At 42.8% G+C, this 25,308-nt stretch overlaps 1 protein-coding gene across 1 annotated transcript in view; it reads right to left on the reverse strand.

Annotated features, from left to right (window-relative positions):
- Positions 1–25,308, reverse strand: part of LOC130122431 (echinoderm microtubule-associated protein-like 4) — a 218,711-nt gene that overhangs the window by 139,628 nt on the left and 53,775 nt on the right. The window contains exons 2-3 of the mRNA XM_056291344.1: positions 9,446–9,646; positions 6,957–7,098 (exon numbers count right to left, since the gene is read on the reverse strand). Of these exons, the coding sequence (XP_056147319.1) occupies positions 6,957–7,098; positions 9,446–9,646 (343 nt within the window). The remainder of the gene's footprint in view (positions 1–6,956; positions 7,099–9,445; positions 9,647–25,308) is intronic.

Genomic DNA, 25,308 nt, shown 5'->3' on the forward strand with positions numbered 1-25,308 from the left:
GGCCCACTGCACCAGCATATGGTCTGACAATGGGTCTGAGGATCTCATCCCGGTACCTAATGGCAGTCATGGTACCTCTGGCTAGCACGTAGAGGTCTGTGCGGCCCTCCAAGGATATGCCTCCCCAGACCATCACTGACCCACCGCCAAACCGGTCATGCCGGAGGATGTTGCAGGCAGCAGAACGTTCTCCACAGCGTCTCCAGACTCTCTCACGTCTGTCACATGTGTTCAGTGTGAACCTGCTCTCATCTGTGAAGAGCACAGGGCGCCAATGGCGAATCTGCCAACCAAGATGTTCTCTGGCAAAGGTCAATCGGGCTGCACGGTGTTGGGCTGTGAGCACAGGCCCCAATTGTGGACGTCGGGCCCTCATACCATCCTCATGCATTCTGTTTCTCACTGTTTGAGCAGAAACCTGCACATTAGTGGCCTGTTGAAGGTCGTTTTGTAGGGCTTCGGCAGTGCTCCTCCTGTTCCTCCTTGCACAAAGGACCAGATAGCGGTCCTGCTGCGGGGTTGTTGTCCTCCTGCGGCCCCCTCCACATCTCCTGGTGTACTGGCCTGTCTCCTGGTACCTCCTCCATGCTCTGGACACTGTGCTGGGAGACACATCAAATCTTCTTGCCACAGCACGCATTGATGTGCCATCCTGGATGAGCTGCACTACCTGAGCAACTTCTGTAGGTTGCAGATACCGCCTCATGCCACCTCTAGTGGTGAGGGCACTAGCAAAATGAAAAACTAACCAAAGATCGGCCAGAAAAGATGAGGACAGGCAAATGGTCTGTGGCCACCACCTGCAAATCCATTCCTTTTATAGGGATTGTCTTGCAAATTGTCTAATTTCCACCTGGTGGAATTATTATTTATTTTTTTGAGCAGTGTATTTTGAGGAACTGGTTGTCTTGGTTCTCCCCCTTGCCACTGGATCCAAGCTCATCATGGCCAAGTTAGTGATACTGGAAATGGCGCACCCTCAGTAGCACTCTAAAAATATCTTTGCAAATGTTTCTTCCCACTTCTGACCAAGGTGAATCTATAGCTGGAATTAATGAATTACAATAAAACCTGGTGGCGATGGGGTGTCTGGTGATGGGGCAGTTTTAAATGAACTGGAAACACCAAGTCAGAACCCTACATGCCAGCGGAACAGGGTACATGGTCGATAATAGCTGCTATTTGAGGGGCAGCTGCTCTCAATGGACCCATGTGTGACTGAGCAGCCCTAATTAGGGACCGCACTGCTCACCCCAATTTGGGAGGGGCATAGAAAAGTGGGCCTAAAGATTGCCCACTCAGATACTCCTAGATAGGTTACTATACCTATTGGGACATTTCACTCAGCAGTCACAAAACATAAAATAATCCCCCTTAAATTGGCAACATGGAATGCAAGGAATCTTTTGCATGCAAATCCTGAAAGGCCTCAAAGAACTGCTCTCGTAGCAGTGGAACTGAATCGCTATGATATTATCATTGCAGCCCTGAGTGAGACCAGACTTCTGGGTGAAGGATCCCTCAAACAAGAGGGTCAGTTATACCTTCTTATGGAAAGGATACCCCTCAGGAGGGCAGCATCAATGATGCTTGTGTTGGGCTTGCAATAAGAAGTCCCTGCCTGCCCAGTCTTGTAAAAACTCCTATAATTCAAAGACTTATGTCTGTCCGTGTCCACCCAGCAAAAGGGCTCTATGCCACCCTGCATAGTGTCTACACACCCACTCTACTATTTACAGAGGAGGCGAAGGACCACTTCTATCAGGCACTGGAAAGGGCCCTCTGTCGTATCCCCAGCAATGACAAAATGTTTTTGCTAGGAGATTTCAATACCGGGATAGGGAGGAATAGATAGATAGTTTTTTATTAGCCACACGACCAAGGCCGGTGGAATTCGTTTTCAGTACAGCATGTTAAACTCTGCAGCACAATACATCAATGGACAAAAGCAGACACTTCACATATTATCACAAACAATAGAGTCACACAATAGCAGAAACAAACATATTACGCACAACAATTAGGTGAATGGTGGTATGCAGGCCAGGGGTGTGTGGGCTGGGGACTAAAGGGAGGAATTCAGAGTCCTGATAGCTGGGGGGGGGGGCTGTGAAGCGTTTTGGCTGTGAAGCGTTTTGTCTTAGTGGACAGTGATCCAGCGCCTCCCTGAGGGAAGGAGCTGGAAGAGGTGATGAGCAGGATCTGAGGGGTCGGAGATGATCTTCTTTGCTCGCTTTACAGTCTGGTTAGTATGTAGAGATTCAACTGAGGGGAGTGGGTTGCCTATGATTTTGGATGCCTTGTTGACAATCCCCAGCAGTTTTTTTTTCTTTTCCATGTTTGACTGTTTGTGCTGCCGTAACATACTGTAATAGAAAATGTTATGATGGACTGGATAATGGCTGAGTAAAACAGAATGAGAAGTTGATGTTTGATCCGGTATTTTTTAAACTGCCTAAGAAAGTAAAGCCATTGTTGAGCTTTTGCAATGACGTGTTCAGTGTTAATTTTCCACTTCAGGTTATTGCTGATGTATGTTCCAAGAAATTTAAAAGAGTTGGTGGTGGTGATGGGGTCTTCATTCATTTGTATGGGTGTTTTGGGATTTGGCATGCAGCGAAAGTCAATAATGAGTTCTTGGGTTCTGGCTGTATTAAGCAGAAGGCCGTTGTTTGCGCAACAAGTGACAGCTTGGTCTACTGCAGTATGGTACTGGTATTCTTTATTTTTTCCAAATTTATTTCGGATTTTTCCTTTTTCTCCCAATTTAGTGGCCAATCGATCCCTATTTTAGTTCAAACTCCCACCCTCGTACTGCATGTGTTCGCCAACTGCATCTCTCTGGCCGGCAGTCTTGAAGGAGATGCCTCTCCACTGTTGTGACAGGGCAAATCCAGGCCAAACCACTGCTTTTTCCAACACACACAGAGACGCATTCATGCGATGAACACAAGCTGACTCCGCCCCCCTCCCAAAGACAGCGTTGCCAATTATTGCTGCTTCATCGAGTCCGGCCATAGTCAGATCTGACGAGACCGGGGCACGAACCCCGGTCCCCAGTGCAGTACTGGGTTTCATCATTGTTGGAGATGAGGCCTAAAATGGTTTTATCATCTGCATATTTCATTATTTTCACAGAACTGTTCATGGATGTAAAGTGGGTGGTGTAAAGTGAGAAGAGCCAGGGGGAGAGAACACAGCCCTGAGGAGCACCTGTACTGAGGGTAAGAAGGTGTGAGGTTAGATTATTAACTTTCACCCTCTGTAGCCTGTTCCACAGGAAGCTCTGAATCCAGTGGCATATGGCTGGGTCGGTGTTCATATTCAAGAGTATGGTAAAGAGTTTGAGTGGGTTGATGGAATTGAAGGTGGAACTAAAGTCTATGAACAGGATACGTGTGTAGATGTTTGCTGATTCCAGGTGTTGCAGGGCATGGTGCAGGGCTATGCTCCACCATGTGTCTGACATTCTTGTTTCTCGTGTCATTCTTGTGTGTCTGACATTCTTTTATATATTATTATTTATTGTTTATTTTGACTGAACATTCTTGTGTTTGACTTAACTTTCTTGTGTGTTTGACTTAATATTCTTGACATTCTTGTGTGTCTGACATTCATTTATATATCATTATTTATTGTTTTTTATTTATTGCTTATTTTGACTTGGAAAAAAATGCACTGATCATTTGTCTTTTATCTAGGCCTATGTATTTCTTCACATAATGACAGACGGAGTACCCCTCTTCATTTCACTGCATGTTTTACTTTGTATTTCTGTGCATGTGACAAATAAAGTACTTGAACTTCTTGTGTAAGAAGTGGGGTTGTAGTGTTCTGTGCCTGTACATCTCACTTTCAACCTTCACTGCTGGCTAGCAGAAATGCAAACAGGAGAGCCGAGCGCGTAAGTCTCTCCCTGCCAGTACATAGCCTCTCCAACAGCAAGCCCTATGCAGCGCCTCCTCATGGCAACACATGGCAACTGGGTACACCTTGGACCCTGGCTGAACTACCAGGGACTCGGAGGAAGTCTGGCACCTAGACGTGTGGTACGCAGGCCCACCAGTGTGTGGATATTCCCTGATGACCATGAACTAGCCCCCAGCTATGGGGTAAATAGTGCCACTGCCTAGTGGACACCCCGGGAGAGGAACAGGCAACGGGAGTAAACCCCTACACAACATCAACATCCACAGTGCTGTTGTTTTTTTGTTTTTCTTGCCCTTTTGTATGTGTTTAAGTAGGAGAGTAATGCTGGCGTTGTGTGTGGCTGTTGCTTCTCCCTCTCGTAGCGCCCTCTTCCCATCCACCCCTGTATGTTTGCCCCCCTTTCCCATCCACCCCTGTACGTCTGTGCCATGTTTATCTGTTGTCTTGTTTCACCCCGTTTATTGTAAATGTAACCCACATAAAGCAGCCAAAATGCAGTGTTAGGTTATTTCCTAGTTTTATATATGATTTAATTTAGTTTCCTTGCCATTTTCAACTATGCATTTTCCCTGCATATTAAACTTGCCCAGTAGATGGCAGTAGTAACGCTGCGGATAGTAGAAACTGTTACAGTGGTTACAGCAAAGAAGAAGAATGAAAATCGTGCTCAGCAGAGCTGGAGCAAAAACGAATTCAACTACAAGAGGTACAAAGTGAAAATATGAGATTTAAGAGCAAGTAAATTAGTTCTCTTTCAAGAACGCACTTTTCAGCAGGTAATACAGCAACATGTGTCGGAGTTCTGAGGAGGATTCCGTGAACTTATAATTATTTTCTCCGGTGAGTGTCTCGCCTTACCTTCGCCATGTGCGCTGCTAGCATAGTCAGTGTCTTCCATATGTTGATCATGCAAGGTTCTGGTTGAGAGACTTTACTGTATTCTATTCTCTTTGTTAGCTCGACCATTTACTTGGTAATGAGTAAATGTCTTGATAAGATGTGTACAAGTTAAACAAAACCCAGTCGGAGGTGGACTTTAGTCTAATGAGCTGAGGTGCTAGGCAGAGCCATGGTGAACCTGTATTGCTGGGTTGTAAGCTAGCGTCTGAGCTCGCATGAGGAAACGATATGATTGAAAGTAAAGTTCCGAGTCACTCTGCGTTCATCAATACGGATTATCGAGTCATACCAATTCCAGATCTGGTAATGTTTATTTTCTAAAGAGTAATTCGAGTATTGACCTGCTATGCAGGTTGGTTTTTTTGTTTAAGCGAGAAATTGAGACGATCCAGTGGACCGCTAGCCATTGGACAGACGAGTGCGCAGCCGTGGAACAGAGGGCGGAAGTGCAGCATCTCACCGCCAGCACGAACTGTTCCAACGCCACGCTGTCTCCATGTCGTCACACAGATAAGCGCTTGAGATCTCACCACACTTTAAAAGCATACTACCCGGGTAGATGGACTTTGGGTTTTATTTTGAGTTTATTTTATCAGAGCTCTGAATAGGTACTTTTATTTTATATTTTTTTGGGATACACACGCATTTTGATTTACTACAACTGAAAGAACATTGAAAAAGAAAGTGAGAAATCACAAACAGTTTGTTGAATAGTTAATGTTTAATAAATGCCGGCTATTGTTCCGAGTTAAACTAAAAGAAGTGTTTTTGATTTTCATTGAGTCCCTCCTTGAAAAGGTCCTTAGATCCGGGGCATTTGAATACTGTAAACATATCTAGTCAGGTGCCCTGCCTTACATAAAGCTACTTTGTGTGTTAGAAAAGTGCTATATATGATTGATTTATTATTATTACTATTATTAGTATTATTATTATTATGCTAACTGCATCCTCAACAGACTGGTTGGCTTGATACGCAAATTGATATGTGTCCATCTTTGGGGAGCTGCGAGATTTAAAGTGTGACAGAATGATAGGCTCAAATGTTTTCATGGTCACAGATGTTAGGGCAACTGGTCTGAAGTCATTGAGGTAGGTGATTTTTGAGGACTTTGGCACAGGAATGGTGGTAGGGAGTTTGAAGCACTGTGGAACTGTACACTGACCTAGAGAGGTGTTAAATATGGTGGAAAATATTGGGGCCAATTGTGCTGCACAGTGGCTCAACAAAGCAGGACCGATGCCGTCTGGCTCTGCTGCTTTCCTAATGTTCAGCTTCTTGAATATTGCTCTCACCTCACCCCCCTGGAGTGGAGTGGGAGTAGGGGGGAAGACTGGTGGAACAGGTTTTTCAAACTTTGCATAAAACTCATTAATTTATCTGGGAGGTAATGTCATTATCTAGAGGGGATAATGACATAACCTCCCAGATAACCTTATATGGAATGGAGACTACTGGGCAGACATGGAACTGGACAAATTAATGCTAATGGCAGGAGATTATTAAGTCTCTGTGTGGACCATAATTTGACAATCACTTGCAATTTCAACTGAAGAACAAATACAAAACCTCCTGGATGCAACCACACTCTTCCTGCATAGGACTCTATAGTCACATAAAAACTCACCAATAAAACAGAGAGGGATGTCATCATCAGATAAGATGGACCACCGAAACCAAGCCAAGCAATTTGTTTATGTAAAGTTGAGTTTGGAGTGTGTGTGTGGGTTGTGTGTACAGTGTTGGTCTTACGGTTTAATGTAGTGTGTGTATCTTTGTGGTTTAGTGTAGTCTATTAGTGTCCCGGTTTAGTGTAGTTTGTGTGTGTTTGTGTGTGTGTGTGTGTGCGTGTGTGTGTGTGTTTGTGTGTGTGGTGGTGGTGGGGGGGGGTCCTGAAAGGTTGTGTCTCAGAACACTGTGAACAAAACCCTGCTCAAACACCTGTTATCCAACCATTATCTTGCATCTACTCATTATGTACTTATTACCGATAACTCAATTACCTATCTGTAATCTGTAATAATAATGAAAATAATAATAATAATGATAGTAATAATAATAATAATAATACATTAAATCTTAAAGCACCTTTCACTAAAATCCTGTGTGTGTGTTTGTGGTATACCTCTTGGCTGCAGAGGAGACTGTTTCTTTCCTGGTCACCGACAGGGGGGCGGGGTCTCGCTCTCTGTGGGAGGGTTTACGGCTGGCAGAGCCTCCATTGGCAATACAGGACATTGAGTAGGCCTCACGCAGAAGAGCCCCGCCTGCAGGGGGCAACAAAGAGCCAACAGTCACGTGAGAGTGGGACTAAAAATTCCTCATGTTGAATTTTAACAAAACTTTTGGTCTGAGGATGAGACAGGGAAGTGTCCCAACAGAACCGATAAAACAGGAGGCACAGGCCAGGCTGATTTTAACATCCAAGTCAGATATTCTAAAACAAACCATCTCTCAAGGGTCTGAAATAACTGCTGGAAACAAAGGAGATGTGAAACCAGCACCAACGCTTTAGAAGGAAAAAATACCCAAATGTGAATTGTTTTCAGTTCAGAACGTGTAATGAATGAGACAGGTACTGTAGAGACAGATGAGCCTATTGACTTCCTGTCATTAGTAGGGTGGGTATCGAAAATGGTGCCCATATGGCACCGACCGAAATATCTCGGCCCTACCGAGTATCAAACTCTTTGGAAAAAAATGGTGCCAAATTTCGATACTTTACGGTAGACGACGTGAACACTATCGCAGCCAGCCAATCACTGCCGGCGTTGTTGTACAGACTGACAAATCAGCATGAAGCTATTTGTATGCGTGTGCGTCTCGTGAGTGGTTGGAGCTGAAAACTCGTGGGCAAGTTGCATTCCAAAGCGAGGCTAAACTTTGTAAAAATAAACAGCAAACCTGACACAGTAAAATGCAACAGCTACAAAGTGATTATCAAATGCAATTGTGGGAATACGTTGAATATGATGACACATCTGATCACGCATGGCATACATTTACGAGTGGACAACTGCTCTGTGTTTGATAACGTTAATGTCCGTGCTGCTGCCAACGCTAACGTTAGCTCTGGGACGATTGCCACTGGGTCTTCTGGTGCCACTGCTAGCAATGAGGAAACAGGTAAGGAAGGTTCTGTCAAGTGTTTCTGGTTCTAACGTTAGCTCTGGGGGACAACTGCCACTGGGTCTTCTGGTGAAACTGCTAGCAATAAGGAAACAGGTAAGGAAGGTTCTGTCAAGTGTTTCTGGTTCTAGCGTTAGCAGTATGTCTGAGGTAAAAAAGAAATGAAGCTAGTCTAATGTCATAGAACGTTAGCTACGCTAGGTTATATAAATGAAGCTAATGTAGCTAGCACTAGCTAACTTTAGTTAACAGTTAGCAGTCTGAGGTTAAAAAAATAAAAAATAACGTTAGCTCTGCATTTTCCTGACTTTATCTCCTATTTCATTCGTCCCTACTCCAAGCCTGCAGTAGAGTAGATCACCAAGTCAAGTCTCCGTGACTCCATTCTCTTTGGCTAGTACCAATGCTACAATGAGGAAAGAAAAGAGAGAGGGATGTCACCGAGCTGTAACCCGCTTCATAGTTAAGGGGTTGCAGCCCTTCAATACAGTTGAATCTCCATCTTTTAGGTAAGTTACATTTGCAATGATCTACTAGGAAAAGTAAGAGTAAATACATGAACTCTTTGAGGACGAAGACAGGGCCCTAACCATCAGCGGAAAGGTGGAGGGTGTCAGCACAAACGCGCAGACTGAAGCAGAGAGGAGTTGGAGCTGTATAGAAGCCTACCTAATGTGTTGACCTCAACAAATCCAGTAATCTGATGGTTTGAGAGAAAGGAGACTTTACCAGTCTTGTTTGGTCTAAGTGCTAGGTACTTGTGTCCCCAAGTATCCTCCACTCTGGTTGAGCAAACATTCTCAACAGCTGGGGACACAATTAGTGTAGAAAGGGCCCGTCTCCTGCCAGAAAAGGCAGATATGCTTATCTTCCTGCATAAGAATGCTAAATGCTAGAATGAGCAAACATACATTAAAGATGTCAGTCTGCACGCTGACCTCATTGTCACTGTATCCTTTCAATTTCAAAGTGCTAGAGTACAGAACCAAAATAACACAATGTGTCAACGAGTTATGGGGCTCGCTGTATAGAAAACTAGTTTGCTGATAATCCTATAAGGGTTTCATAATATATAGTATCGGGAAAAGTATCGTGTAGGCATCATATTGAATTGGAGGTATTGGTCTTGGTATCGGTATCGAAAATTTTCAAATGATACCCAACCCTAGTCATTAGACACGGTTAGTCACACCAATTAGAGGAAGAAAAGGTTTGCAATCTGTGTGTGAGACGGACAGACAGACAGACAAACAGAGAACCCCCCCCTGTCTCCTCATTTACAGGACATGTGTTAGTTCTAATTCATAACTTCATTCAAGTTTTGCAAATCTGGTTGATGGACAAGTCATGGTGTCATGATAGTGAGTCCAGACTGAAGCTGGAAGCAAACCAGATTTCACCCCCCCCCCCAAAAAAAAGACAAGACAAAATAAAACAGATGGGTACAGGGATTGTGTGTTTATGTGTGCATGGGGGGGGGGTTACCTTTCCCTCCATGATGCCTCTTTGCAGAGGATGAAGAGGAAGAGGGGGGGGCGGAGTCTTCAGCGATGGCAAGGCGTCGCAGCACGTCAGCCAAGGCGGCCTTCATCACCATCAGTTCATCTTCCTGCTGCTGAACACGCAGCTCCAGAGAAGACAGGCGATCATGGACGTCTGACACACTGGTGCCAGACATGCTGTCATCTGGACAGACAGGAAGGAAGACAGACAGACAGACAGGCAGGCAGGCACGCATACAGACAGACAGACAGACAGACAGACAGACAGACAGACAGACAGACAGTGCAGATGTAGTGAGTGTCCATGATATTTGTAGCCTTAACATGTTTGTGGATCCCCAGACTAGTGGAGAAGACTTTGACCTCATTACAATGTCACATCAAACCCAGACTAGTGGAGAAGACTTTGACCTCATTACAATGTCACATCAAACCCAGCAGTGTCATGCATGACAGTCATTTAGAAAAAAAATGGTAGCTCAAAGCTGTATGTTTGTTTCATTGTTTTTAATTTGTTTCACCGAAAACAAAAATGATCCCCGTTCATCATTTTGATTGATTGATTTTTTTATTTCGAACATGCTAAAATAACAAAGTAAATTACACAGGCAGGTATACAAGAACAAATGGAAATAATACTGAACATATTTTGCAAACTCTCTGTAAGAAGAACACAAGTAATAACTAGACCATGTTCGAAAAGGGTGTAGGATGAAGTAAAGAACTTTTCTGGTCCTACCCCTTTCTTATACTTTATCAATCAAATCAAAACAAAACAAAACTTTCAAGACAATACAAAAGTGGAAAAAAAGAAAAGAAATGCCAATGCATTGACATCAAAATAAACAAAACAGTACAAGTCAAACAAGGCACCTTACACGTCATGTACCATACCATGTTATTCCAGACCACCTCTTTGTTCATCCATCCTATATCTATTCAATATGTTGTTTTTAAAGAGTTGTTTAAACTTACTTAATTAATGTGCAGCAAGTTAGGGCGATCAAAGATAGAGATGGAAATTTGCTGACAAGCAAGGAGAGTGTGCTGAGAAGGTGGAAGTAGTTCTTTGAGGGGCTGATGAATGAAGAAAATGAGAGAGAGAGAAGGTTGGATGATGCGGGGATAGTGAATCAGGAAGTGTGGTGGATTAGCAAGGAGGAAGTGAGGGCAGCTATGAAGAGGATGAAGAGTGGAAAGGCAGTTGGTCCTGATGACATACCTGTGGAGGCATGGAGGTGTTTAGGAGCGATGGCAGTGGAGTTTTTAACTAGATTGTTTAACACAAACTTGGAAAGGGAGAGGATGCCTGAGGAGTGGAGAAGAAGCATACTGGTACCGATTTTCAAGAACAAGGGCGATGTGCAGAACTGTAACAACTACAGAGATATAAAGTTGATCAGCCACAGCAGGAAGACATGGGAAAGAGTAATAGAAGCTAGGTTAAGAGGAGAGGTGATGATCAGCAGCAGCAGCATGGTTTCATGCCAGGAAAGAGCACCACAGATGTGATGTCTGCTTTGAGAATGTTGATGGAGAAGTATAGAGGAGGCCAGAAGGAGGTACATTGTGTCTTTGTAGATTTAGAGAAAGCACACGACAGGCTGCTGAGAGAGGAGGAGTGGTATTGTATGAGGAAGTCGGGAGTTGCAGAGAAGTATGTAGGAGTGGTGCAGGATATGTATGAGGGAAGTGTGACAATGGTGAGGTATGCGGTTGGAGTGAGATGGGTTCAAGGTGGAGGTGGGATTACATCAAGGATCAGCTCTGAGCCCTTTCTTGTTTGCAATGCTGATGGACAGGTTGACGGACAAGATCAGGCAGGAGTCTCCATGGACAATGATGTTTGTGGATGACATTGTGATCTGTAGTGAGAGTAGTGTGCAGGTGGAGGAGAGCCTGGAGAGGTGGAGGTATGCACTGGAGAGAAGAGGAATGAAAGTCAATAGGAGCAAGATGGAATACCTATGTGTGAATGAGAGGGAGGACAGCGGAATGGTCAGGATGCAAGGAGTGGAGGTGACGAAGGCATATGAGTGTAAATACTTGGGGTCAACTGTCCAAAGTAACGGGGAGTGCAGTAGAGAGGTGAAGAAGAGAGTGCAGGCAGGGTGGAGTGGGTGGAGAAGAGTGTCAGGAGTGATTTGCGACAGAAGGATACCAGCAAAAGTTAGAGGAAAGGTTTACAAGATGGTTGTGAGACCAGCTATATTATAACATAGGAACCCTGAAAATAAAAAACGCTAACCTATGTCTTTCAGAATAAAAGCCTGTGTTTGAACCCATACAACTTTCTCCAAAATATACCATGGCATGTTCATAATACAGCCCAACAACATCACACTGCTACATTCACCCCCACTGTTTTTAAGCTATATGATGAACATGACTTACGTCACCGACACGTACTGTGCACAAAAAAATCACATACAGTGTCCATGGGTGCAACTATGCAATCCCCTTACTGCAAACTCATAAGCTAGCCCAAGCAGTAGGAAACTATTCAGGTAAGGATCAGGATGAAAGTGAGGTGATCGGTCACTGTCTCCAAACCATACAACATAGCTGGTCTCACTACCATCTTGTAAACCTTCCCTTTAACTCCTGCTGGTACCCTTCTGACGCAAATCACTCCTGACACTCTTCTCCACCCACTCCACCCTGCCTGCACTCTCTTCTTCACCTCTCTCCTGTACTCCTTGTTACTTTGGGCAGTTGACCCCAAGTATTTAAACTCATATGCCTTCGTCACCTCTACTCCTTACATCCTCACCTGCACTGTTCTCCCTCTCATTCACGCATATGTATTCCATCTTGCTCCTACTGACTTTCATTCCACTTCTCTCCAGTGCATACCTCCACCTCTCAACGCTCTCCTCCACCTGCATCCTACTCTCGCTACAGATCACAATGTTATCCGCAAACATCATAGTCCACACAGACTCCTGCCTGATCTGCAGGGAGGTCCGTGGTTTGGTCGGTTTGGTTCAAGAGAAGATGGAGCAAAATTCTGCGCACGAGGATGTGCCATACCACATGGAGGTGCACTAGTTGAGTCGGGGGAAAGTGTTGCAAAGATTTTATGACTCCCGTGCTGAGATCGCTTGTTTCATGTAAAGCAAACAAAAGGTCATCCCAAGCTTGAGGATGAAAAGTGGCTAAGCGGCTTTGGGTTTATATGTGTAATGTAACAGAGCACCTCAATGCCTTGAATGTAAAACTCCAGGGTCAAAATCAGCTTATCACTTAAATGCAAAACTCAGTGAAAGTGTTTCAAATGAAACTGTGTCTATGGGAGGGCCAGATGCACCAAGGCAATTTGTCTCACTTTCCTACTTGCCAGTCAGTCAGTGACATAGTCACCATCCCATTCCCAACCAAAGTTTATGCTGACAAACTCAACACACTCAAGAGATTTGCCAATTTTGTATCACAGAAATTCAACCCTGATCTGTTTGTAAATCCATTTTCAATTGATGTTGATACTGCACTTGAACACTTGCACTTAGAATTCACTGAATTGCAATGTACCACTGCTCTGAAGACCCAGTACCAGTCAGTTGTAGCTGCTGAGTTTGCACCTCTACTCCACAAATCAATGTCTCAGCTTCGCCTTCATGCTGCACACGTCATGTCTATGTTGAGAAGCACCAACTCATGTGAACAGATGTTCTCCATAAACTCAACAAGACATCCCACAGATCCCGCCTCACAGACCAGCATCTGCTCTCGGTATTGAAAGTTGCCACAGCAAAGGACATTAAGCCTAGAAAAGACAAGATAATTTCTTAAAAAAAGGTGCAGAGTCTGGTAAGAGTTGAACTAAAAACCAAGCACAATGCCTATTTTGCTTAGGTTTGGCATTATAGGCCCTATTGGTGTGTCCTTTCAAGCTGCCACAGTCAGCCATACAATTTGAGATACGACTTCTTGCATTGACAATTTTTCTTTATCAAAGTTTTTCTGAAAACCATGACCTCAGTTGTTGTTTTGTTAACGACAAAGCTACTGATGCAAATGTGGTTTAATTGTGCAGTTATCATTTTATACAAAAACATTGTTCAGCACTTGATACTTTTTTGCTTTATTAATCAGTTTTGCTGGTATTACCCACAAACATGGAAAAACCATAATATCTGAACTGTGCATGCATGTAATGATTTTTTTTTAATTTAATGCAGTTACTAGCTTACTTGTTGTTTCTATTCAATTCAATTTACTGTCATTAAAAACAATGTGCAGGCACATGTTAAAAATGAAATAATGGCTGTGGCTTTGCCAAACAGTGCAAGACAAACATAGACAAACATAGCAAACACAGTATAATATATACAGAGATGAAGACCAAAAGCTAAAAATAGTTAAAAAAGAGCATGAGTACAAAATATTTAAAAACATCTACAGACATTCAGTGGGTAGCCAGGTTCAAGCGGGCAACAGCTTGTGGAAAGAAGCTGTTTTTGAGCCTGGTAGTGCGGGCTCCGAGGCTCCTGTAGCACCTCCCAGAGCGCAGGGATCTCTGCTGATGCTGAGACCCCTTCGAAGGCAACATTTGTGAAAAATGTCTTTTATGGCCGGGAGCTGGGTACCGGTGATATGCTGGGCTGCCTTGATGACCCGCTGCAGAGCTTTCTGGTCTACTGGTGTGCAATAAAAAGAAAAATTCTTCAATAAAAAATGTCTGGCCCCTGATTTTATTCACAGCCCTCACTCAGTATGGCCCTCAAGAAGTTTGACTTTGACACCCCTGATGGACACACTAAGAACTGTTACTACTGACACTTTGCCTCTGATACTTCAATGCCTGTGCACTATACATGTGTCTATAAACATAAATACATACATATATATATATTCCTCATAGAGTGTACTTGCACATTTTGTATATTATCTGCACATTTTACATAGATATTTATTAGGGTATACCTTCTGTATACTCCCGGGATATTTTGAACTTCTTAAATTTTATTCCTGACCTGTTTTTCTTTTGCTGTACAATCTCGGGGGGGCCAATAAGCATTTCACTGCTCATTGTACGCATACGTTAGTTATGTGACAAATAAACCTTTGAATCTTGCAAGGACTCTTTTTGCACTTTGCACGGTCATTTATATTTTCAATGTTCTTTAAGCACTCAAACCACAACATTTGAAGTAGCTTCACTGCTGCAAAAAGGGTTTGTTGCCGCTGGAAAGAAGATTCCACATGTCAGTATCAGGTAGCGAACGTGTACAATAGGGCCTCAACTGATGCAGACACAAGCAGAAGTGCTGCATTGTGTGTGTGTGTGTGTGTGTGTGTGTGTGTGTGTGTGTGTGTGTGTGTGTGTGTGTGTGTGTGTGTGTGTGTGTGTGTGTGTGTGTGTGTGTGAATACAAGAGAACCTTTCCTTGGTTGGGGGTGGGGCCCACAGTCATGTGGGGAGGGGATGTGAGAGGGGGGGTAAAATCTCTTTTCCAGGAATCTTATTCAGCCCTCCTCCTCTCCTTCCTTTCTAAACTTCTCTCTCTCTCTCTCTCTCTCTCTCTCTCTCTCTCTCTTAAACAACTCAATGTGAGTTTTGTATCGTTTGTTGTCCATTTATTGTTGTTTGTCTGATGGTTATGTGTTACTGCTGGTTGTACAGCAAGTTGCCCCTCGGGGATAATATTTACCCTTGAGCCTCTGTGTGTTCATCTCTCTCGTGTCTTTCTCGGTTCCTTTCGTTTCAGCATGACTGTGGATGCACAGCTTTGACAAAACGGTATAAACCAGGGCTCAGCAGCCCATGGCACGGGAAGCCATTAGCATGGGCACGTGGACCAAGTCAATAAAATGTGTTTTTAATTGCGTTTTTTTGTAAAACATTTTTAAGATAATATAGCCTAATGATGAACTAAACAACTGACTCGATTCAAAATAATACTGAATTAAGTAGTCTCCAATACGCCATTGTTTCTGACAGCAAGAGAGCGCACACCGATGACGTGGGCCATCATGCCCCTCCCCCTCTCTCCGATCTGTCCTCGAGCGCAGCGTGACGGCGGTAGTGATGACGCAGTAATGACGTTTATGTTAACGATACATATGGGGGACTGTTGGTGTCAGTATAACACAGATAATATGGATCGACAGGAAGTACGAAGTTGATAACGTGTGCAAACCAGAACCGAGGAGAAGAATAAAACAGCGAGCAAGAAGTTCCAAACACTGTGTCTCTGTCAATATAAAAATAAGAACATTACATTAGCTAGCTAGCTTCCCGTTGGTTTACGTGCAGAAGAACTGACGATGGCAGACGCAATACTGTCTCGTATTCACCTCTTTCAGCCGTCTTGGACAAACAAATTCAAATGTATTTCGTGAAAGGATGAGCTGTGTGCACTCTGCTGTGAAAATGTTGCGTCGAACTTCAAGTATACAACGTCGTTTCAAAGCAAGGCCGGAAAGGTAAGAGAAGATAGCTAGGATAGTCATGCATGTTATGCTGTAGTGAAAACAACACATGCTCCAGCATCTAACCAAGCTTTTAAAGCAAGCTTGCGTTAGAAAGGATTGTCATCTAAAAAAATAAATATTTTTTTTAAAAATCTCAGAGCTGATTTCCAAAATGCTTTTTCGTTAAAAACCATCATCCATTAACTATTATCATGATTAAATATCAGTTGTCAGTCCATTTAAAAGGTATGCGTTCACTGTGTTCACTGGGTCATTTCTGCATTACCAATCCACACAACGTATGGCACCACCAGCTGCTTGAAATAGGGTATTTCATTACAGAAACCCCACTGACTTTTAGGTCAACTTAATACAAGATACTGGATGCAGCACACTGTTTCTCATAAGCTGAACAAGAGATGCTGAGACCTCTTCCCATGCAGCATCACCACCATGCAGGACTAGGCATATCAAATATTCCTCGCCGAGATCGTTCCCTGTACGGAACATTACACCACGTAATCCAGCAAGCAGGCTAAATCATACAGAGTACATCTGTCACCATCTTACAATGCTGTGATCGCAACAATCCCAAATCCTCTGTGAATAGTACACATGACCAAAGGTCACACCCATATTTGCATATGAAACTGGTCGTTGGTGTGGGTCGTTAGGCACTGTATTGTGTATAAGGGTGGGGACACCTGCAGTCACTGTATTGTGTATAAGGGTGGAGACACCTGCAGTCACTGTGTTGTTTATAAGGGTGGGGACACCTGCAGTCACTGTACTGTTTATAAGGGTGGGGACACCTGTAGTCACTGTACTGTTTATAAGGGTGGGGACACCTGCAGTCACTGTACTGTTTATAAGGGTGGGGACACCTGTAGTCACTGTACTGTTTATAAGGGTGGGGACACCTGCAGTCACTGTATTGTTTATAATGGTGGGGACACCTGCAGTCACTGTATTGTTTATAAGGGTGGGGACACCTGCAGTCACTGTATTGTGTATAAGGGTGGGGACACCTGCAGTAACTGTATTGTGTATAAGGGTGGGGGCACCTGCAGTCACTGTATTGTGTATAAGGGTGGGGATACCTGCAGTCACTGTATTGTGTATAAGGGTGGGGACACCTGCAGTCACTGTATTGTGTATAAGGGTGGGGACACCTGCAGTCACTGTATTGTGTATAAGGGTGGGGACACCTGCAGTCACTGTATTGTGTATAAGGGTGGGGGCACCTGCAGTCACTGTATATTGTGTGTAAGGGTGGGGACACCTGCAGTCACTGTATATTGTGTGTAAGGGTGGGGACACCTGCAGTCAGGTGAGACTCAAGAGGTCACTTAGATGATGATGAAACGTATGTGTCAGTAAAGGTGGGTCCAGATGAGCTGACTCAACCTTCCAGGACTTTCTTACCTGGATCATTGAGCAGCATCCAGACATTAAGAAATAGAAGTGTGGATTGGACACTGCTAGCTGATAGCTCACTGCTACATTTTCCTCAAACATTTGTAAACAAATATCAGTCAATCCACAAGTGATTTATTATTCACAAAAAAAACTATTTAAAAGTGTAAAAACAATATAACGATACTGAATATTTAATATCATAATTAACAGCTTGTAATCTATTGGTGGAATGACTTTTTTCAGAAACAAACGAAGGGTTTGTGTCTAGGAAGACGTTTGCCATTTACTGTACTTGTGTGTAAGACATTTTGAAATGTGTAAGTCGTGTAATCTGCATTTATTGGTTCTCTGCATTTTGAGCCACATCTGACTCCATAAATCAGAGGCATGGACCGAGTGAAATGTGAAAAGTGCTGAGGCCCGCCAAAGAGCTGAACTGCTGCTGGAACTCAGGCTGCAGTCCCATCATCTCTGACCCGGACTGGTTCTGACCAACGTGCCTTTCGGCGGCCTACTTGTTGCTCACGCCGGAAACAAGCTGGGCCACCACGCGCCAGCTGCACCTCTACACAGACGCTGTGACTGCACGCATGGACATGGTCACAGTAAAGCTTTCTGTGTCTAATATTAGGAGAGCACGGCCCCCCGTGGACAAATCAGGAACAGCAGCGTGTTAAGCGCAAACCTCACAGTCATCCTACGGGCCAGATTAGACCCTTTAGTATTTGGAGTATTTTATAAGTATTGGGTTATGGGTGGCATTTACTGTTTTTCTGTAGTACTGGTGTATGGGCAGTATTTGTAGTATTTCTGTAGTGTTTGGTTATGGTTAGTGTTTATAGTATTTCTGTAGTACTGGTTATGAGTAGCATTTATAGTATTTCTGTAGTACATGGTTATGAGTAGCATTTATAGCATTTCTGTAGTACATGGTTATGAGTAGCATTTAAAGTATTTCTGTAGTACATGGTTATGAGTAGCATTTATAGTATTTCTGTAGTACATGGTTATGAGTAGTATTTATAGTATTTCTGTAGTACATGGTTATGAGTAGTATTTATAGTATTTATGTAGTACATGGTTATGAGTAGTATATAGTATTTCTGTAGTACATGGTTATGAGTAGCATTTATAGTATTTCTGTAGTACATGGTTATGAGTAGCATTTATAGCATTTCTGTAGTACATGGTTATGAGTAGCATTTATAGTATTTCTGTAGTACATGGTTATGAGTAGCATTTATAGCATTTCTGTAGTACATGGTTATGAGTAGTATTTATAGTATTTTTGTAGTACATGGTTATGAGTAGCATTTATAGTATTTCTGTAGTACATGGTTATGAGTAGTATTTATAGTATTTCTGTAGTAAATGGTTATGAGTAGTATTTATAGTATTTCTGTAGTACATGGTTATGAGTAGCATTTATAGTATTTCTGTAGTGCATGGTTATGAGTAGCATTTATAGTATTTCTGTAATACATGGTTATGAGTAGTATTTATAGTATTTCTGTAGTACATGGTTATGAGTAGTATTTATAGTATTTCTGTAGTACATGGTTATGGGTAGCATTTATAGTATTTCTGTAGTACATGGTTATGGGTAAGGCTGTAAAAACTTCAGTGTTCCAGTTTGCATGCAAGACAATCAAAGTTGGTTTGTCAAAATGAATTAGAGAGCAAAACTAGTGACATATATGGTACACACACACACACACACACACACACACACACACACAAAATACACGGTACACACACACACACACACACACACAAACAAAATACACGGTACATACACACAAACACACGGTACACACACACACACACAAAATACATGGTACACACACACACACACACACATATACTATATATACATGGTACACACACACACACAAAAAATACATGGTACACACACACACACACACACAAAATACACGGTACACACACAGACACATACATACATACACACACACACAAACAAGATACACGGTACTCACACACACACACGCACAGACACACATATACACGGTACACACACACAGACACAGACACACAAACAAAGTACACGGTACAGACACACACATATACACAAACATACACGGGACACACACACACACACAAACATACACGGGACACACACACACACACACACACACACACACACACACACACACACACAGCTTAATCTGCATGGAAACTACTTGCACAGGAAGGAGGTTTACAGTTACAGGAAGTCCCAATTGGTCTGATTTGAATCCACTTCCTGTCGAAGATTGAATTGACAGTTTTTAAAAGCTGATTTTAAAACTATGAACTGAGATGCGTGAGGACTGGTGAAAACTTATTACCTCATCACCATTACTACATTATTACCTTGATACCTTATTATTTTAAACCTCAACACAACCTTACTTCCTTTCTACATTATAATCTGACCTTATTACCCTGCTCCCTTATTACCCCACTACCTTGTTACCCCATTACCTGACTTCCTAACTACCTTATCTTACCTTGTTACCTATTACCTGACTTGCTAACTACCTTATCTTACCTTTTTACCCTATAACCTTACTTCCTAACTACCTTATCTTACCTTGTTACCTATTACCTGACTTCCTAACTACCTTATCTTACCTTGTTACCTATTACCTGACTTCCTAACTACCTTATCTTACCTTGTTACCCATTACCTTACTTCCTAACTACCTTATCTTACCTTGTTACCTATTACCTGACTTCCAAACTACCTTATCTTACCTTTTTACCCTATAACCTTACTTCCTAACTACATTATCTTACCGTGTTACCTATTACCTGACTTCCTAACTACCTTATCTTACCTTGTTACCCATTACCTTACTTCCTAACTACCTTATCTTACCTTTTTACCCTATAACCTTACTTCCTAACTACCTTATCTTACCTTTTTACCCTTTTACCTTACTTCCTAACTACCTTATCTTACCTTGTTACCCATTACCTGACTTCCTAACTACCTTATCTTACCTTGTTACCTATTACATGACTTCCTAACTACCTTATCTTACCTTGTTACCTATTACCTGACTTCCAAACTACCTTATCTTACCTTTTTACCCTATAACCTTACTTCCTAACTACCTTATCTTACCGTGTTACCTATTATCTGACTTCCTAACTACCTTATCTTACCTTGTTACCCTATTACCTTACTTCCAAACTAACTTATCTTACCTTTTTACCCTTTTACCTGACTTCCTAACTACCTTATCTTACATTTTTACCCTTATACATGACTTCTTAACTACCTTATCTTACCCTTTACCCTTTTACCTGACTTCCTAACTACCTTATCTTACCTTTTTACCCTATTACCTTACTTCCTAACTTATCTTAACTTTTTATCCTGTTACCTTACTTCCAAACTAACTTATCTTACCTTTTTACCCTATTACCTTACTTCCAAACTACCTTATCTTACCCTTTTACCGTATTACCTGACTTCCTAATTACCTCATCTTACCTTTTTACCCTTTTATCTTACTTCCAAACTAACTTATCTTACCTTGTTACCTATTACCTGACTTCCTAACGACCTTACCTTACCCTTTTTACCCTATTACCTGACTTCATAACTACCTTATCTTAGCTTTTTACCCTATTGCCTGACTTCCTAACTACCTTATCTTACCTTTTTACCTTACTTCCTAACTACCTTATCTTACCTTTTTACCCTATTACCTTACTTCCAAACTACCTTATCTTACCTTACTACTCTATTACCTTACTTCCAAACTACCTTATCTTAGCTTTTTGCCCTATTACCTTACTTCATAACTACCTTATCTTACCTTTTTACGCCATTACCTTACTTCCTAAATACCTTATCTTACCTTTTTACCTAATCACCTTCCACCTATATTAACCTTATTACCTTGCTACCTTATAACTCCACCACCTTTATACCTTATTACCTTACAACTTCAATACGTCACATACGGTTGAATCAGTTCATCTGGACACAAAATTTGAGAGAAACGTTTGATCACTCATCTAAGTGACCTCTTCAGTCTCAACTGACTGCAAGTTTCCCCACCTATATACACAATATAGTGACTGCAGGTATCCCACCCTGATAAACAATACAGTCCCTGCATGTATCCCACCCTTATAAACAATACAGTGGCATAACGACTCAAACCAACGACCAGTTTCATGTGCACATTGCTGTGACCATTAACTAGTTACAATGGCCATGTGTATTATTCACAGAGGGTTGAGGAATAGTTGCAATCACAGCATTGTAAGATGGTGACAGATGTACTCTTAGCCCCCCCCCCCCCCCCCCCCGGTTCAGGAATGGTCGTTCCCTCTTCACACTGATGGCCTCTTTGACTCCCCGTTCAAACCAGCATTCCTCCCTATAAAGGATGTGCACATCCTCATCCCTGAAAGAGTGGCCACTGGCCTGTAGATGGTGCGAACTGTGGAGTCCTGGCCTGTAGATGGTGCAGACTGTGGAGTCCTGGCCTGTAGATGGTGTAGACTGTAGAGTCCTGGCTTGATGTGTAAGCTCTCCTGTGTTGTGTCATCTTCTTGGCCAGCATCTGTTTGGTTTCCTTAGTGTACAAGTCACGACAATCGTCCCGGCACTTAGCAGCATACACTACATTGCTCTGTTTGTGCCAGGGGACCCGATCCTTGGGGTGGACCAACTTCTGACACAGCGTGTTTTGGGGTTTGAAAGCAACTGAGACGCAGTGTTTTGAAAATATACATCTCAACTGTTCTCACACTCCCGCCACATACGGAATCACCACTGGTTTACACTTAGACAGCTGTTGTCCTTCTCCTCTCTTCGATTGGCTGGTGCACTGTTTGGGTGTCTTCCTGCTTTGACAAACGCCCAGTTAGGATAACCACACTTAACCAGGGCCTGTTTAATGTGGGATTTCTCCCCTTCCCCGGCTGCTGTGTCGGTGGGAACGTTGTCAGCTCGGTGGTACAGCGTCCTGATGACTCCTTGTTTGAGCTCCAGTGGACGATACGAATCAGACCTTAAGTAGTGATCAGTATGTGTTGGTGTATGGTAAACATCAGCAAATGTCCCCCATCACCAATTGCAATTTCATAGCGTTAAAAGACTAACCTGTCATATTCCACATCCTCCCTGGTGAACTTGATGTGGTGTCCACAGAGTTAATGTGGTTGGTAAAATGTGCTACATCCTGAGATTTAATTTTAACCAAGGTGTCATCCACAAATCTGAACCAATGGCTCGGTGGTGTCCCTGGATAGGACATCAGAGCCTCTTATCCACTTCCTCCATATACAAGTTGGCCACTACAGGTGAGACTGGGGAACCCACAGCACACCCATGCCTCTGCCTATTATACTGCCCCCTGTATGTGAAGTACGTGGACTGAAGACACAGCTTCAAGAGCAGACACACTTGGTCAGTGTTAGGGATGGGGTTGTCCTGTAATTTCATATAGACTACTGCCACTGCTTCATCAACAGGAATGCATGTGAAGAGACTTAACATCATAAGAGACCATTGTTTCAACCCCATCCATAATGATGTCCCTCACCTTATCCACAAAATCCATAGTGTTTATAAGGGTGCACTGTATTGTTTATAAGGGTGGGGACACCTGCAGTCACTGTATTGTTTATAAGGGTGGGGACACCTGCAGTCACTGTATTATGTATAAGGGTGGGACACCTGCAGTCAGGTGAGGCTGAGGGGTCACTTAGATGATGATGAAACGTATCTGTCAGTAAACATTGTGTCCAGATGAACTGATTCAACCTTCTTTGACTTTCTTACCTGGATTATTGAGCATGCATAGAAACATAAATACATCATTATCTTACAGTCCTTTTTCCTCATTACTGTATTATGTTATTACCTCCATACTTGTCTGAATAATCCTGTTTCTGAGAACAGAAACAGTTTCAGTACATCAGCAGGACTGCCGGTAGTATTCGTGGGCTCTGTGAAAGTTAATAGTATAAGGAGTTCTCTAGTACCGTCTTCACTGCTGAGTGTGTGTGCATATGAGAGAGAGACAGTGAGACAGACAGAGAGAGAGACAGAGAGAGAGAGACAGAGAGAACTGCCTAATTGGAAACAGAGAGGGTTGGAATGCTGTGTGTGTGTGAGGGGGGGGGGTGCCGTGGTGTGGAGTGGTAACTACCCCCGCCTTACACACACACACACACACACACACACACACACACACACACACACACACACAGAAAGGAAGGAGGGGGAAAAGACACAAATATCTTTCTTTGAAATCCTGGATAATTTCACTGAGTAGTAACCGTCACTGTTCCTGTGTGTGATGTTTAGTGGCATATAAACATGCTGTTACACAGTACAGAGTAATAACTGTTACTGTTCCACTGTGTGATGTTTAGTGGCATATAAACATGCTGTTACATAGTACAGAGTAATAACTGTTACTGTTCCACCGTGTAATGTTTAGTGGCATAGAAACACGTTGTTACACAGTACAGAGTAGTAGCCGTTACTGTTCCACTGTGTGATGTTTAGTGGCATATAAACATGTTGTTACATAGTACGGCGTAGTAACCGTCACTGTTCCTGTGTGTGATGTTTAGTGGCATATAAACATGCTGTTACCAGTGTTGTAGTACTCGAGTCCAGGACTCGGACTCGAGTCCGACTCGAGTCCTGATTTTCATGACTCGTGACTCGACTTGGACTTGAGCACTGATGACTCGGACTTGGACTCGGACTCGCGAATTTACTGCATTCGGACTCGGAAGTTGGAGACCCGGACTCTGACTTTTTAATTGATAAAGGCTGTTTTTGTTAGATTTTTTTTAATAATAGGCCCTATTAAAATATATTGATAGCTATATTAGTACTGTAACATTATTCAATTCCGTGTAAGGGCAGGCACGTGTGTTCCACCTACATGTGGATTCACGTGGCGTGCATACCGTCATGTTCAGTAGCGCGAAGATGCCGAAAGAGACGCCCCGAATTGTGCGCTTTGCTTACACAGATTTTACAACAAATTCCAGCAAGATCACTGCTAGATGTTCGATATGTAAATGAACCATTGAGGAGAAGACCGGGACAACCTCAAACTTCAACAGACATCTGTCAAGGATGCACCCAGAAAAGTAAGTGATATGCAGTCAGCTGATGATATGGTTGGTGATCAGTTAACGTTAGCTAGCTAGCTATCTAGCTACGGTAACAATAGCCTCTGAAGTAACTCAACCACTGGTCCAAGATGTTCGGTTAGGTCGTGTGGCGGGTATATCATGTCACTAGAACCGTTGGGTTAGGTGGTGTGGCGGGTATATCATATCACTAGAACCAAGTGAGATTGTATAGGTAAGTTAAGTAACGTTACTGTTAGAGTGCTAATGCAACATTGCACAGAAAAGTCACAGTACGGTTCGCTTTCGGTACGAGCGTGCCATCCATCTCACTAATGATGAGTTGGTAAGTAACACGCAGCGTCTTCGTGTTATAGGGAGATTAAAACTGATTTTTCCTATTTATCATTTAGCTAATTACCAAGTAGCATACACTTAACAGAAAAAACACACCACTCTGAACTACCGTGTTAGCATTAATCTTAACTAGCAATAACAAATCTGCACATGGCAGGTCTCCGCCATGAATATTCTCCACGTGCGGAGAAGGAAGAAGTCTAGCCTATATGCATCCACACATAATGTTGATAAAATGTGCACAACTTTACAATGCAAATAAAAATAATTGTAGGCTATTACTCGCCAAATGGACTAATTGAAGAAAGCTAATGTGGATGCCGCCATTGGTTTTCTTGAGAGCTGGAGACGGTACGAGATTTGACGGATGTGGCACCCCCCCCCCCCGATGTACCGAAAACTACCGAACCGTATCACGATTGGTGACACGGCATAGGCTACTGTAAATATGGGGATATTTTTCTTTGCATATATGCAGCATTGGGTGTGCCAAATTCTAAAAATAGACACGCGCGACGTAGCTTTTGAACAG

Source organism: Lampris incognitus, chromosome 13, assembly GCF_029633865.1.
Source record: "Lampris incognitus isolate fLamInc1 chromosome 13, fLamInc1.hap2, whole genome shotgun sequence".
NCBI lineage: Eukaryota > Metazoa > Chordata > Actinopteri > Lampriformes > Lampridae > Lampris > Lampris incognitus.